Source organism: Callorhinus ursinus, unplaced genomic scaffold (assembly GCF_003265705.2).
Source record: "Callorhinus ursinus isolate GAN/ISIS: 27379988/994484 unplaced genomic scaffold, GSC_fseal_2.0 scaffold938, whole genome shotgun sequence".
Classification (NCBI taxonomy): Eukaryota; Metazoa; Chordata; class Mammalia; order Carnivora; family Otariidae; genus Callorhinus; species Callorhinus ursinus.
The window spans coordinates 1-14,944 of NW_027397993.1; the positions used below are offsets into that span (position 1 = coordinate 1).

Here is a 14,944-nt window from a genome sequence, read left to right on the forward strand (position 1 = left end):
AGTGTACAGGTCTTTCACCTCCTTGGTTAAGTTTATTCCTAGGTATTCCTGGGATCTGTTCCAGGGATACAAGATTGGTTAGTTCAACATCCACAAGCAAACCTTTGTGAAACACCACATTAACAAAATGAAGTATAAAATCATATGATCATCTCAAATAGATGCAGAAAAGCATTTGACAAAATGCAACATCTATTTATGATTAAAACTCCTAAAAAGTTGGTATAAAGGGAATGTACCTCAACATAATAAAGGCAGTATATGACAAACCCACAGCTAAAATCACATTCAGTGGAGAAAAGCTAAAAGCTTTTCCTCTAAGATCGGGAATGGGACAAGAATGCTAACTCTTACCACTTTGATGCAGCATAGTACTGATAGCAGTCAGACAAGAAAAGAAATAAAAGGCATCCAAGTCAAGGAAGAAGTTAAAAAAATAAAAAGTAAAACCGTCACTATTTGCAGATAACATAATATAGAGAAAACCATGAAGATTCTAACAAAAAACTGTCAGATGAGTTTAGTAAAGACGCACGTTAAAAAATCAATATACAAAAATAAATCTATTCCGTTTCTATACACTTAAAACAAGCTATCAGTAAGAGAAAGTTAAAAACCAATCCCATTTACAATTGCATCAAAAAGAATAAAATATGGACACCTGGGTGGCACAGATAGGTTAAACGTCCGTCTTGGGCTTGGTCATGATCCCAAGGTCCTGGGATTGAGCCCTGCTTTGTGCTCCCTGCTCCCAACTCTTGTTTTCGCTCTCAAATAAATAAATAAAATCTTAAAAAAAGAGTTGCGTGCTCTACCACCCGAGCTAGCCGGGAGCCCCAGTCCTTTGTATCTCTGTGTTATCAGTGGTAATGTCTCCTGTTTCATTTCTGATACTGTTCGAGTCCTCTTTTTTTCTTGGTGACTGTGCACAGGTTTTTCATGAACATTTTTTTGGGACATAGATATTTATAGCAGCATTTTTCATGATAGCCAATGGGTAGAAACAACCTGGATGTCCATCAGTGGACAAAATAAATAAACTAAATGTGGTGTATCTGTAAAATGATATAGTGTTCAGCGATAAAAGGAATAAAGTATTGATACATCCGAGGACTTCGGGGGTCCCCTGAAACTGTTAAATGAAAGAAGTCAATTATAAATGTCTACGTATTATGGGGTGCCTGGGTGGCTCAGTCGGTTAAGCTTCTGATTCTTGATCTCAGCTCAGGTCTTGATCTCAGGGTCATGAGTTCAGGCCCCATGTTGGGGGCGCTGGGTGGCTCAGTCAGGTGGACTGAGTCCAGCTCTTGGTTTCAGCTAGGGTTGTGATCTTGGGGTGGTAGATCGAGCCATGTATAGGGCTCTGCACTAAGTGTGTGGTCGGCTGGGAATTCTCTCTCTCCCTCTGCCTCCCCCCCTGCTCATGCACATGTGTTCCCTCTCTCATTTGCGTGCCCTCTCTCAAAAATAAATAAAATCTTTAAAAAAATAAAATAAATGTCTACATATTACATGTTTCCTTTCTTTTTTTTAATTTTTTATTGTTATGTTAATCACCATATATTACATCATTAGTTTTTGGTGCTACATGTTTCTTTTCATATGAAAGTCTGGAACAAGCGAATATATAGGCACTGAAAGTAAATTAGTGGTTGCTTAGGGTTGGGGAAGGGATGGGTGGGAATGGTAGTTAGGGGAGGATAAAAAGGTGATAGCTTAAGGATTTAGGATATTAGGGTTTTTTATTGAGATATAGCTGACGTAAAACATTTTATTAGTTTCATGTGCACATTATGATTTTATGTATGTACCAACATGATTGCCACAGTAAGTCTTTGTGAACATGTTTTGATTTCTCTTGGATATCATATAGATTGTACAATAAAATATTTTTATAAGTTTTATATATATGTTTATATATGTATATATATAATTTTACATATTTTATATTTATAGCATGAATATATTCTGTTCTTCTTTCAAGCACCTATCTGTGTTTATTTCAAATTCATATGCTTCTTTTTTTTCAGCGAGTACTGAGCCATCAAGATGATACAGCTTTGCTAAAAGCATATATTGTTGAATGGCGAAAATTCTTTACACAGTGTGATATTTTACCGAAGCCTTTTTGTCAGCTGGAGATTACTTTAATGGGTAAACAGGGCAGCAATAAAAAATCAACTGTAGAAGACAGTATTGTTCGAAAAGTAAGTTACATTTTGCATTTTTTACCCTAATCTTCAGAAAGAAGGTAATTTTACAACTTTAGAAAGTAATTCAGACTTTAAGTGGTTTTTCTACTCGAGGTATAAATTCCTTTTTGACTCTTGCTGGGTTTTACCGAATCCTCCCAACTTTCCTCCTCCCACGTTTAGCTGCACTCCTCTTTCGTTATGTTGCATGGTGTTAAGTTGTGTGTCTGTGTCCTCAGATGGTAGCGCCTTGCTTTCTCCTTTTCCTGGTTTTATCTTCAGTATTTCCTTCTTCTTCTTTTTTACTTTTACCTTCCTATAAATTACTTTTTTCCTCTTTCAAAAATCTCTTGTTAGGTTACCTTCTTGTATCTTTGTGTTTAATTGTGGCTAAATTGTTATCTTCATGATCTTTTTACTTGTTTCCAGTTACCATGAACTCATTATGTACTGTGTTTATTTTCATATTTTTGCATGGTTTCTAGTTAGAAGCTCTGTGTCCAGTAACCCCTCGTGATTTAATGGAAAGAACTCAGCTCTGAAAGTGGAATCCCAGGTTTTCTTTTCAACTCTTCAATCAGTAATGACCTAAACTCTCTGTCCTCATTTCGCATATGTATTCCTGCTTCTGAGAATCAAGTGGAAACGTAGATTTGAAAAGTAAAAAAGTGAAAAATGCCTCTTGGACTTTAAGCAACTTGCTACTTGCATGAAGGTTATAGCAACAAAGTCAGGCGTTCAAATAGTGGCGTAGGCATTCCTGTTCCTTCCCAACTCTAAACTTTGTGCTGATATGGACAGGGATGCTGTGAATTTAGACACCCAGGGGTTCTCCGGTGGTAGAAATAACTGCAGTGTGAGAAATTATCCCCCTTCCCCCAAAAAAGAAAAAGAAAAGTACTTCTAGATGCTTTTTAATTTGCAATTCCATAATCTTATCCTCTCTTGTTTTTTTGTTATTCTTAATTTATACCATTCCCTACTGATTATAGGAATCAGCATCCCTTAATGATTAAGAGCGTAGATTCTGGGACCATACCTGTTGGATTCACATCCCAGTGTTGCCGTTTATGAGCTGTATAAGGGTGGGGAAACTAGCTTTCCTCTCAGTGTCCCAGATTCTACATTTCTAAAAAGGGAGATAACAGTACCTATTTTATTGGTATTGAGGATTAGATGAGTTACGTGTGAAAAGTACTTAGAGCGGTGCTGGGTATACAGTGAATGTTGTATACCTGCTAATGTTATCATTGATGCTGATGCTGTTGTCATTAATGTATTTTCTGTATCTGACACAGTTTCTTGGAATGATAATACATACAGATATGTGTATAACATTGCCATCATTTAAATGGAACATCTGTCAGGTGGATTTGTAGGTCCAGTATCACACAGGTTTTCATTTGGTGCTTTTTGTATTTATCATGTGTTTATTATACAAATATGTATATGAGCATTCCAAACACCAATACTACTGAAATTTAACCTTGTAACTATAGGAGAGGTAAGCTTTTCCATGTATTGCTGTATTTAATTTTTACAACAACCACTTGAAATTTGTATTATTATTTGTACTATTTTCAGATGGGAAATCCAGTAAATAAGTTAACATTTAACCACACTTAAATACACTAGTTCCCTGAAGTATTCAAGTGAATATAGGCCTAAGAATTTGATTTCCTTTTTTAGTATTTATAGTTAAATTTTTTGTTTCTGTATGGTACCTGGTATATTAATAATTGAGATGATTGCATATTTCTTCTTTTCCTAGCTCATGCTTGATACATGGAATGAGTCCATCTTTTCAAATATAAAAAACAGACTCCAAGATAGTGCAATGAAGCTGGTACATGCTGAAAGATTAGGAGAAGCTTTTGATTCTCAGCTGGTCATTGGAGTTAGAGAATCCTATGGTATGTTCTGAACTTTTATGATCATGATTTTTTATGGAAATTCTGAGACCATTACAGAATAGTACGATCAGTTATCTGTGTTATCAAATAGTCACACCTACTTTTGATGCCAGATGCTTTTAAGAGCCCACAGAAGGTATTAAATCTCTTCAAGGAAATATAGAAAAAATCCACATTCCTGTGGTTAATACTGGTTTTCTCCATCTCACTCATTTCTTGGCTGGTGAATCTTTTTAGTGACCTAAATTAGAGAAACCGTAGGTTTGAATCAATAACTCAGAAAAGGTGGTAACTGGTTTTGTACTTATATTTTCAGGAAGTACGTTTATTCCATGTACACATTCCTCTCTGAACTTTTCAGTTTCTGACCATCATACTCTCATTTGTTCTTTTAATCAGATGCGCTGTTTTCTCTGAGAACACTCCTCTTTCCGCTTTACTTGTGGCTCAGCCTCCTCCTGTTTGCTGGCAGAAGCCTTTCCTAATTCCCAGACTAGTTCAGGGCCCTCTCAGGTTGCTTCCTAGTACCGGTGCCTCCCTGTCATCATACTTCAGTTAACTGTGTTGTTGACACTGTATCTTTACTGAACATAGAATGTGGGCACAAAGTATGCCTTGGTAAGAATTTTTTTGTATTAATGAACCTTTAGCTATCTTTGGCTCTTTCTGTTGCCCCATATTTCCTTAGGTATCAAAGTCTTTAGGCTTTCGTTAGTAGCCATGTCATTGAAATTTATTCCTCCTTATTTCAGCTGACACCAGTTTATACTGTGTAAACTCTGCTTCTGGACTTTTGAAACAGTCTTCTTATAGTGATCTTATTGCTATAATTTAACCCATGAACTGTTCACAAGATTAATTTTTAAGTACTATTTAGTTAGTATTTTTCTTAGCATTTAGTGGTACACCACGCTGAAATCAGGTCACTTAGTCTGAGTGCTGAGGCTCTCTACAACCATTCCTAACTTCCCTTTCTACCTTGTTTTCTACTAACCTTACAGTCCACTCAGACAATGTGGTCATTTTACCTTGACTTGGCCTTGTGATTTGGTACTTCCCGATATTTACTTACTTTACTAGCTTCTGTGTAAATTCTAGTTTTTCCTTAAGACTCATCTCAAATCCTGTCTCAAATATGAATGGTTTCTTGACCATCTAGTTGGAGGTCATTCTGTTTCCTATTCAGAAATATGATAGCCCATTCTGTCTGTACTATTTGTCATTTCAGTGCCTTGTGCTGTTACCTTTTTAAGTCTCTTACAGAGAAGGAATATGATTTATGTTCTCTTGAGCATTGTCACAGTCCCTTGCACATAATGACTCCTCACTATTTGTTATTTATTGTACTCAAAATATTGATTTGAAACATAATTAGAGTAAAATTTATTTTCTGTTTTTCAGTTAACCTTTGTTCTAATCCTGAAGATAAGCTTCAAATTTATAGGGACAATTTTGAGAAGGCATACTTGGATTCAACAGAGAGATTTTATAGAACACAGGCACCCTCGTATTTACAACAAAATGGTGTACAGAATTATATGAAATATGTAAGTCAGAACTTAGTATATGTGATAATTTGAGCTCTTCCCTTGATATTCTTAAAAATGATTGCTATTTTGCTTCTGGGCAGGCAGATGCTAAATTAAAAGAAGAAGAAAAACGAGCACTACGTTATTTAGAAACCAGACGGGAATGTAACTCTGTTGAAGCAGTAAGTAACTGTATGATTGTGTATTCTTGGAGATTATTTCCAGTACAGTAGCCCAGGGATGGCAAATATTTGATGCGAGTGTTCTTACCCATCCTTCTCACACCTCTGACCGGCATTACTGATTGCAGTTAGTACTCTTTCCCTGGTATTCTGGAGCACAGCTGCCGAAGTCACCTTATGCAGAACTCATTCATTGTTCTTTTGAGCTGATGTGCAAGATGAGATCTGTTTGCCATCCCTGCTCTAGACTTTACTACATTTAATGTACTTAATTTTTAAACAGTCTCCTTGTGTCATGTTTTATGTGCATCTGTAGTTAACCATTTTAGTGATTTTCATGTTGCAAGTAAAACGTGCTCCCTAGAGATACAGTTGATTCTTGTTATTCACAGTGATTATGTTCTGTAAAGTGGCTGTGAACACTGAATCAGTGAGTACCGATCGAATCATTACTTATAGGGGATATTTATTCTTATATGCGAGGATGTTTTCAAACTTGTCATGGGATAAAATACTACTTGATCAGGGAACATCAGTCTTTATTTTGTTACATTGTTTTTCTTTATACTGTAAGTTCCTCAAAAAGCAAAACACAACTGATCAGAAATAGTAGCCATGTTACAATATCTCTCCTGAGTGTTTTCTTACGGAGAATGACCTAAATGTGCTATAGTAAGGAAAATAAAAGTCAAGCTTGCAGAGTCTTAGAAATCGCTCATATATAGCAATGATATTTACTCTAATTCCCTTCAGTCTTTGGAGCCTAGGAACTAGATTTAGATTTATATTCAAGGAGGCGACATTCCTGTTTGCCTATGACCAAACATTTTCCAACTATGGATGGATTTATTTCTTTCTTTATTTGCTTCTGACTTTTCTTTGACTCTTCCATCTTGAATGATAGTCATGTTTATGCCTTGTTCAGAAAACAGGTTGAATTGGATTTTTTCCCTTGTTTTGTTTTTTTTTTTTAATACAGTATATTTCCTCTTTTAGTGGTTAAAATAACTTTTATGTTGGCCAGAAAAAGAGGGCTAATTTCATGGTTGTTTCTAGAAATTCTCTGTAGAAATTTAAAGCCAGGCTTGGACTTCATCCAGAATGCAGGGAAGGCCATTGACTGTTTTTTAAGCAAGTGTGCTATGCTCACCATCATCCTTCAGGAGGATTAATCTGGTGATGATGTGAAAGATGAATTGGAATGGGGGAGAGAGAAAAGTAGAAGGTAGGAGGTCTTTGCGATAATTCATGCGGGGGTTTAGGAGTACCACGTAGGATTATAGCAACGGGGATGTAGGCAAGAAGAGTAGAGAGAAAAGACTTCCCAGAGGCGGAACATGGTGTCATGCATGGGGCTGGATGTTAAAGGGAATGGAGTCAGTAGTGTTTCTGAGGCTGGCCTGGAATTTGAGTTTCTGGCCTGGAGGAATTTAGCTGCTACAGGGAGGTTGGGTAGAAGAGTAAGTCTCAGTCCTGAGAGAGAAATAGGAGTTAGTGTGACGAGTTTGAGTTGATTGATGTGCCCATAGCGTCTGGGTGGGGATGTTGCAGTTTTGTAAGAATTGTTGTTTTTCTCCTCTAGTTTATATGACTTAGTTGTATCATATGTATATGAAGCCTAAGGGGATTCAACTACAGATGTCTAAGAATAAGAGAAAGCAAGAAAAAGAGGGGATGAGAATGGTAGAGATAATCAAATACACATGACAGTTGATATAGAACAAGTAAGCCTCCCTTTCTGCTTCATTTATTTTTTTTATTTTTTAAGATTTTTATTTATTATTTGAGAGAGGGCGAAAGCAAGAGAGGTCACAGAGGGAGAGGGAGAAGCAGACTCTGCCGAGCAGGGAGCCCAGTGCGGGGCTTGACCCCAGGACCCTGGAATCATGACCCGAGCTGAAGGCAGACGCTTAACCAACTGAGGCACCCAAGCATCCCTCCCTTTCTACTTCAGAGCACGCGCGTGTGCGCACTCAGACACACACAGAAAAAAGTTAAAATAGAAGATGTGAATTTACTTTTCCACAGTTACCCAATAGTGTGAGCATCTCATCAAGCTGAATGACTTTAGGGTTTTCAAAGATAAGTTTTTTCGTTACTGTTTTCAGCAGAGAGACCCTAACTGCACTACAGCATGCTTCCAAAGAAGCTACTTTATTTGGGATGTAGGAGGTCTTTTTGTGTGGTTTGTTTTTATTTTGTTTCAATTTTCTGCTTATTTTTATTTATTTATTTTTTTTTAAAGATTTATTTATTTATTTTGAGAGAGTGAGAATGAGAGAGAGAGAGAGAGAGTACATGAGAGGGGGGAGGGTTAGAGGGAGAAGCAGGCTCCTTGCTGAGCAGGAAGCCCGATGTGGGACTCGATCCTGGGACTCCAGGATCATGACCTGAGCCGAAGGCAGTCGCTTAACCAACTGAGCCACCCAGGCTCCCTTTCTGCTTATTTTTAAAAATTAACTCTTGACTCAAGTAATAAGTTGTATACAGAAAAGTGCACAGAAATCTCAGGTATGCATTATCACACAGTGAACATACCTATAAAATCACCACACAAGAATTACCAAAATTCCGAAATCATTCATCATGCCCCCTCCAAATTACTCTTACCATCTTTTTCTTCAAAGGTTATCACTCTTAACTTTTAACAACGTAGATTAATATGTAGTTTGTACGGCAATATTTGGTGCAGAGGAGAAATCAAGTACCAAAATTGTAGGATTAATTATAACATTGGGAATTTCAGGTTTAATGAAGATGCATTACTATTTATATACCTCACTGAGCTAAGGCCCTTACTATACTGTGTACATAACATTTACTGTATATATTTATTAATTTATAGTTTCTGTTTTCAAAGAGAAATGATGTATGTTAAAATGAAGTGTGTTGGGCGCCTGGGTGGCTCAGTTGGTTAAGCGACTGCCTTCGGCTCAGGTCATGATCCTGGAGTCCCGGGATCGAGTCCCACATGGGGCTCCCTGCTCAGCAGGGAGTCTGCTTCTCCCTCTGACCCTCTTCCCTCTCGTGCTCTCTATCTCTCATTCTCTCTCTCTCAAATAAATAAATAAAATCTATAAAAAAAAAAAAAATGAAGTGTGTTGTGATGGAAGGAACAGTAAACCCAAAAATCGCCAGGTCCTGATATAAATAAAGTATGAACAGTATTATTTGAATAGTTAGTAAGAAACAAGTCACTTTCCATACTATAAACTCTTCAGAACAAACTTACTGCCCTGAATTCTCTGAGAAGAATTATCGGCCATTAGGACATGCAGTGGTATGTCCTCACCTGTTAGACTCTTCTTACTGGAGGACAATTACGGTATAGGGAAAATGTATTTTACTGTTACAGTCACTTCATGTGGGGCTCTACTGTAATACGCACAGAATTACAGTCACTTCGTGTGGGGCTGTACTGTAATACGCACAGAATTACAGTCACTTCATGTGGGGCTGTACTGTAATACGCACAGAATTACAGCCACTTCATGTGGGGCTGTACTGTAATATGCATCAGAATTTAAGATTAAAGTATGTATGTTTTTGGCATTTATGTTTTTCTCTGTAAATTAGCAAATTATTATGGTTAATCAATTACCTTTTTCTATTAGTATAAATCAATACCAATTCTTTAAACCTCACTAGTTTTTAATATATGCAGAAAAACAAGTTTTTGGACCTGTATTGTGTACAGTAGAGAAAATCTCACCTAGGTAGTACCCAGTTGTGAGGCCAGGCCTCCTGAAAGTCAGACGTACATTTCAAGTAGTATTACTAAAGTACTCAGCAGCCCGCCAGATTCTTTCATTGTCTATCAGAGTTTTGTTATCTTGGGTATTCCAAGCAGCTGATTACATCATTTGCAAATAATGATGCTTTTGCCTTTCTAATATTAATATCTCCTATTTCCTTCAATAGACTAAATCTATTAATGGTTAATTTGGGGGAAAATGTTAAATACAGGGATCCTTGCTTCTTCAGTCTTTGATGGGAATGCTTCCACATTTTCATCATGAAGCATGGTGTTGGATTTTGGCATGATGCATGTGTTTTGTTACGTTAAGAAACTATTCATTTATTCTTCTTTTATAAAGAATATTATCAGAAATGTATATACTTTAGTCCTAAGGCCAGTATCTTATTTAATGGAGAAATACTAGAGTCATTTCCACTACGATCTTTAACAAGGCAAGGATGCCCACTGTTTCTGCTGCTATTTAACATTGTATAAGAGGTATTAACCTCTGCAGTTGGACTAGAGAAATCAGTTGGAGGCATAAGAATGGGTGAGCAGAAGTAAAATCTGGAGATGATATCATAGTATATTTGGAAAACTCCAGATAATCAATGATAAAACTAATTCAAACAATAAAGCAATTCAGTAAAGTAGTAGGATATAAAATTAACATACAAAAACCAATAGTCTTCTTACACACAAATAATAAACAAGATATGATATTAAGGAAAACATCACTTATGGTAATAAAATTAAATACTTGGGAATAAATTTAACAAGAAATGTATGAAACCTGTAAGAGGAAAACTTTTTAAACATTGAGAAAACACAGAACTAGACTTGAAAAAATGGAAAGACATCATTTGTTCTTAAATTCTGTGGGGACTTAGAATTATGAAGATGTCAGTTCTTCCCTAAATGAATTTATAAATTCACTGTAATGCCAATGAAAATTCTGACAACTATTTAATAAAGTTAGGACAGGTTGATGTGAAAGTTCATGTGGAAAAATAAACATGTAAGAATCGCCAGGAAAACACTGGAAAAGAAAAACCGTGTGGAAAAATCCCTACCAAACATTAAAGCATCCTCTATAAAATAGTGAGGTAATTGCGCATGAATGGATAGTGGACCAGTGGGATGGAGTAGGCAGTCCAGAATTTTATGTAACAAAGGTTGGATCTCAAATCATCGGGGGTAAAGATAGACTTAGAAGATGGTGCTGGGACAACGTAGTAGCCATGTGGAAAAAGATGATTTTGTATATTACAGCATTCAGAAGAATAAACACCAAATGGGTCAAGGATTGAAATGCTAAACATGAAATCGTATAGGTACAAGAATAATTCTTCTTTTAACCTTGGTATGGGGGAAGGCTTTTTAACATGACTCACAATTCAGAGCCAGTAAAAGGAAAAATTGCAAAAAGAACCATAAACAAAGTCAAAAGATAACTGACAATCTGGGAAAAAGTATTTGCAACATCTATCCCAGAGAAAGGCTTATTGCCCTGCTATATAAAGAACTTTTAAAAATTGAGGAACAAAAATGGGTAAGAACCTGATAGAAAAATGTTGGGAAAAGATACAGAGAGACGACACAAATATATACCTAATACTGGCCATCAAACGTTTGGAAAATGCTCAAACTCATTCTTACTGAAGAGTTCCACCTTATAAACATGGAGGGAAATTGACAATCACGATTAGGCAAATATCACAGTAATAATTGTTGCAGACAAGCTCCGCTAATAGATATTAAAATTAATGGCCAAAAATGTGAGGTAAAATGGAGTACATTAACAGTTCAAAGTATATTCCCCAAGATATTTACTAGGGGAAAAATAGTAACTTGACAATGGAGAAACCCAAAAGACACTGTCTTAACCAAGTGATTAATGTTAATATCACCAGTAATAGAGATATACTGACATGTACCTCTTGATATGATGTACTGAGAAGAATACCTCATTCCTGTGGTGTTCTCATCAAAAATGCATAACCTTATTCTAATGAGAAAAGATTAAAGAATCTCAAATTGGAGGACAATCTACACGATAACTGACTAGTATTCTTTAAAAGTGTCAAAATCATAACAGACCAAAAAAGTAAAAAAGAGAGAGACAGACCAAGGAACTACCACAGACTGGGGGAGAGTAGGAAATCTAAGCAACAGCTAAATGCAATGTGGGCTTGTAGATAAGATCCTGGAGTAGGAAAGAGACATTGGTGGAAAAACTGGTGAATTTCTAGTAAGATCTATAGTTAGTTAATAGTAGTATACTGTTTTCCTGGTTTTGGTAGTTATACTGTAGTTGTGTAAGACATTATCATTCGGGGAAACAAGGTGATGTATGTATGGGCACTCTGCTGTTTTTGCAACTTTCCTGTAATGCTAAAATCAAAATAAAATATAAAAATAAAAACAACACATTATGAAGAATGCCTTTTTAATGTGGGAAGTATGGATGGAGTTGACATGGCATTTTCCTTCATTGGACTAATTCAGTAAATTACATTAACGGAGTTCCTCACATTAAGCCATTCTTCCGTTTTAGGAATGAACACAATGTCCCATTTTTTAGTGGATAAACATTTGTGCCCCAAAGGGATTTTGACATATCCTATATAGCCAATAAATGTTACTCCCAAGATTTTCCTCTCATAGTTTGTTGTTGTTGTTGTTTGTTTTTTTTTTTCTTTTTTTTTTTTTAGAGAGCGGGCTGCAGCAGGGGAGGGCAGAAGGAGAGAGAATCTTAAATAGGCTCCACACTGAGCGCAGAGCCTGATGCAGGGCTCGATCTCACAACCCTGAGATCATGACCTGAGCCAAAATCAAGAGTCGGACGCTTAACTGAGCCACCTAGGTGCCCCTCCTCTAAGTTTCTTATATGTAAAATGTTTAGATGTTAAATTTATTATGTAACGAGAATAATATCTTTAGGATCCTTTTATAGATTTTTACTTGAAATTGCTTGTCATTAATACAACAGAATATGACAGAAACGAATCAATGGAAAGTTAGTCATGCTGTGAGTTGTTTAAATATCACAACATGAAGATGCCAGTAAGCAAAAGGTAGGAAAAAAGTGGGGAGCAGATAAACTGTCTTTTTCTGACACCTGGTCTGTGTGTTGGAAAGTTTGGAAGTTAGTCTGGAGAAGGAAAGGGTACATTTCAGTCTCATTGTGGAGAACATTGAATTCTAGATTAATATTTTTGAACTAGGCTAATATATTTTGAACTGAAATCTCTAGGCCGGGGGTTTTCCATGAAGGTACCATCTACCTCTAGGAAGTATTACACAAATCTGTGGAGGCTTTTTTGGGTTGCCACAGTGATTGATTTTTCATGAATGAGGTCAGGAGTGCTGCATGTCTCACAGTTCTCAGACTGTCCCACATAAACAAAAATTAGATCACCTCCCAAAAGGAATGAGTCCATGGTCCCACTGAAATTTTGTTTATGCCTGAGTCTAAAACTGAATTCTATTTTACTTATAAACCAAAATATTTTTACATGATATGAACAATACACTTTATTTTCCAGTGATGATATTATTGTGTAAGTTAGGGAAAGATAATATTTTTCTTGCTGTTTGGGCTTTAAACATATTTTTACTGCAGAAGGTTTTGTCACCTGTTAGCGGTGCTGCCCGTGGCATGTGGTCGCCGGCGTATCTGCGCCGCACCGCGTTCGTACTTGTCCGGTTCCCAGTGACGCCACACAGAGGTGTGGGCGCCTGACTGCTTCATTACATCTTCCCGTTTGGTTGTGGCCACGTCTTTACAGGTTGAAATACATACTGACTTATTATAAAGAACCGTCCTTTGATTTCTGCTGTATATTATAATTAGAGATTTATATCAATGTTTTTGAAGTAATATATAGGTAAATTTCAGTTTAAGATTTGCTGTCAAAGGGAGTGTTGGGCCTGAAGGGCTGGAGAACCAGTGCTTTGGTGGTGGAGAGACTTGAAAGTTTATAACTTCGGGATCAAAGCTGTGCTTTGGGAGGTTTCATCTGCCGTCGTGTGTATGACAGGGTTTAAAGAGGCAAGAGACTTGCTTTTAGTTGTCACAAATGTGGTAAAAGGGGTTCAGCTAGGTACATGATGATAAATGAAGGGGAAGGAAGGGATGTGAGAGGCATTTTGAAGAAATAATTAAATGACATTTATTTATTTATTTTTAGGCTCAACGCAATGTGGGGCTTGAACTTATGACCCTGAGATCAAGAGTCATATGGTCTACTGACTGAGCCAGCCAGGTGCTCCCTAAAAGACATTTTAATGGCCTTGTATTGATTGAAAGATTTGAGCCTGGGTTATTGAAATAATCTGAGTAGAGAGTCAGTGGGGAGCTAATTGTGAGAGCCCTCTCCAATTTTTGAAAGATTGTATGCCTAGAAGAGCCTAAGGACTCCTAAGGAGTTTTAAGTTAGAATTTTGGGGAGAGCAGTGTGTATAAATAATAATCACCCTCCTTATGCAGCACTTTGTGAAAAGTAATAAAATCATTATCTTCAGTATTACATAAATAATGATGAGTTACACCGTCTGTCGCCTGGCTCCGAACTAGTGCTTTTTCCACTGGACTGCTTCTCTTCCCGTATGATGGGCCACGTGATATGTGTCAAGTTATCTAATCCAAGGATTTGTTTGTTTGCTGGTGATTATGCCCTGGGTTTATGAGGAATAGGATCCTACAGCTAAAGATTACAATCCTCTAATAGTTTTTTCTTCATGAAACCATTTGACCTATGTTTAGTGAGCTCTCATGCACTAAGTAGATAGGTATCTAGTGTCGATTCGTGGCGAGGCAGGTTGAAAGGGGTACACCCTGAACAAAACAAAGTCCTTGCTCATACAGAGTTAACATTCAGATAGAGGAAGACAAAGACTAGTAAAGAAGTAAAAACAATTTTTTAAAATTTTTATTCAATTAATTTAAGCTAAAAACAAAATACATTTTTCCCACCCCTAGCCCCCTGCCTCTTGGAACCACCAATCTCTTCTCTGTATCTATGAGTATGGGGGTTTTATTTCTCTCTCTCTTTTTTGTAAGATTCCACATATGAGAGAGCTCATATGGTATTTGTCGTTTTCTGCCTTATTTCACTCAGCATAATGCTCTCAGGGTCCATCCAAGTTTTTGCAAATGACAAGGCCCCATTCTTCTTATTGGCTGAATAATATTCCATTGTGTACATATATTATCACAGGGTCTTTATCTTTTCGTCCATTGGTAGACACTTAGGTTGTTTCCATATCTTGTTTATCATAAATGATGCAGTGAACAAGGGGGTGCATTAGCTTTTCGAGTTAGTATTTTGTTTTCTTCACATAAATACCCAGATGTGGAATTGCTGGGTCATATGGTAGTTCTGTT

The 14,944-nt window shown here is 36.8% G+C and overlaps 1 protein-coding gene across 1 annotated transcript; it reads left to right on the plus strand.

Moving 5' to 3' along the window:
• Nucleotides 1-2,030: 2,030 nt before the first annotated feature.
• On the plus strand, nucleotides 2,031-5,882 carry LOC112818883 (cullin-5-like; the record flags this gene model as incomplete). The annotated part of the gene is made up of 4 exons (XM_025865968.2): nucleotides 2,031-2,207; nucleotides 3,964-4,105; nucleotides 5,507-5,652; nucleotides 5,736-5,882. Coding segments are annotated over 4 exons (597 nt in total), but the record flags the coding sequence as incomplete, so codon positions are not given.
• Between the last annotated feature and the right edge of the window lie 9,062 nt (nucleotides 5,883-14,944).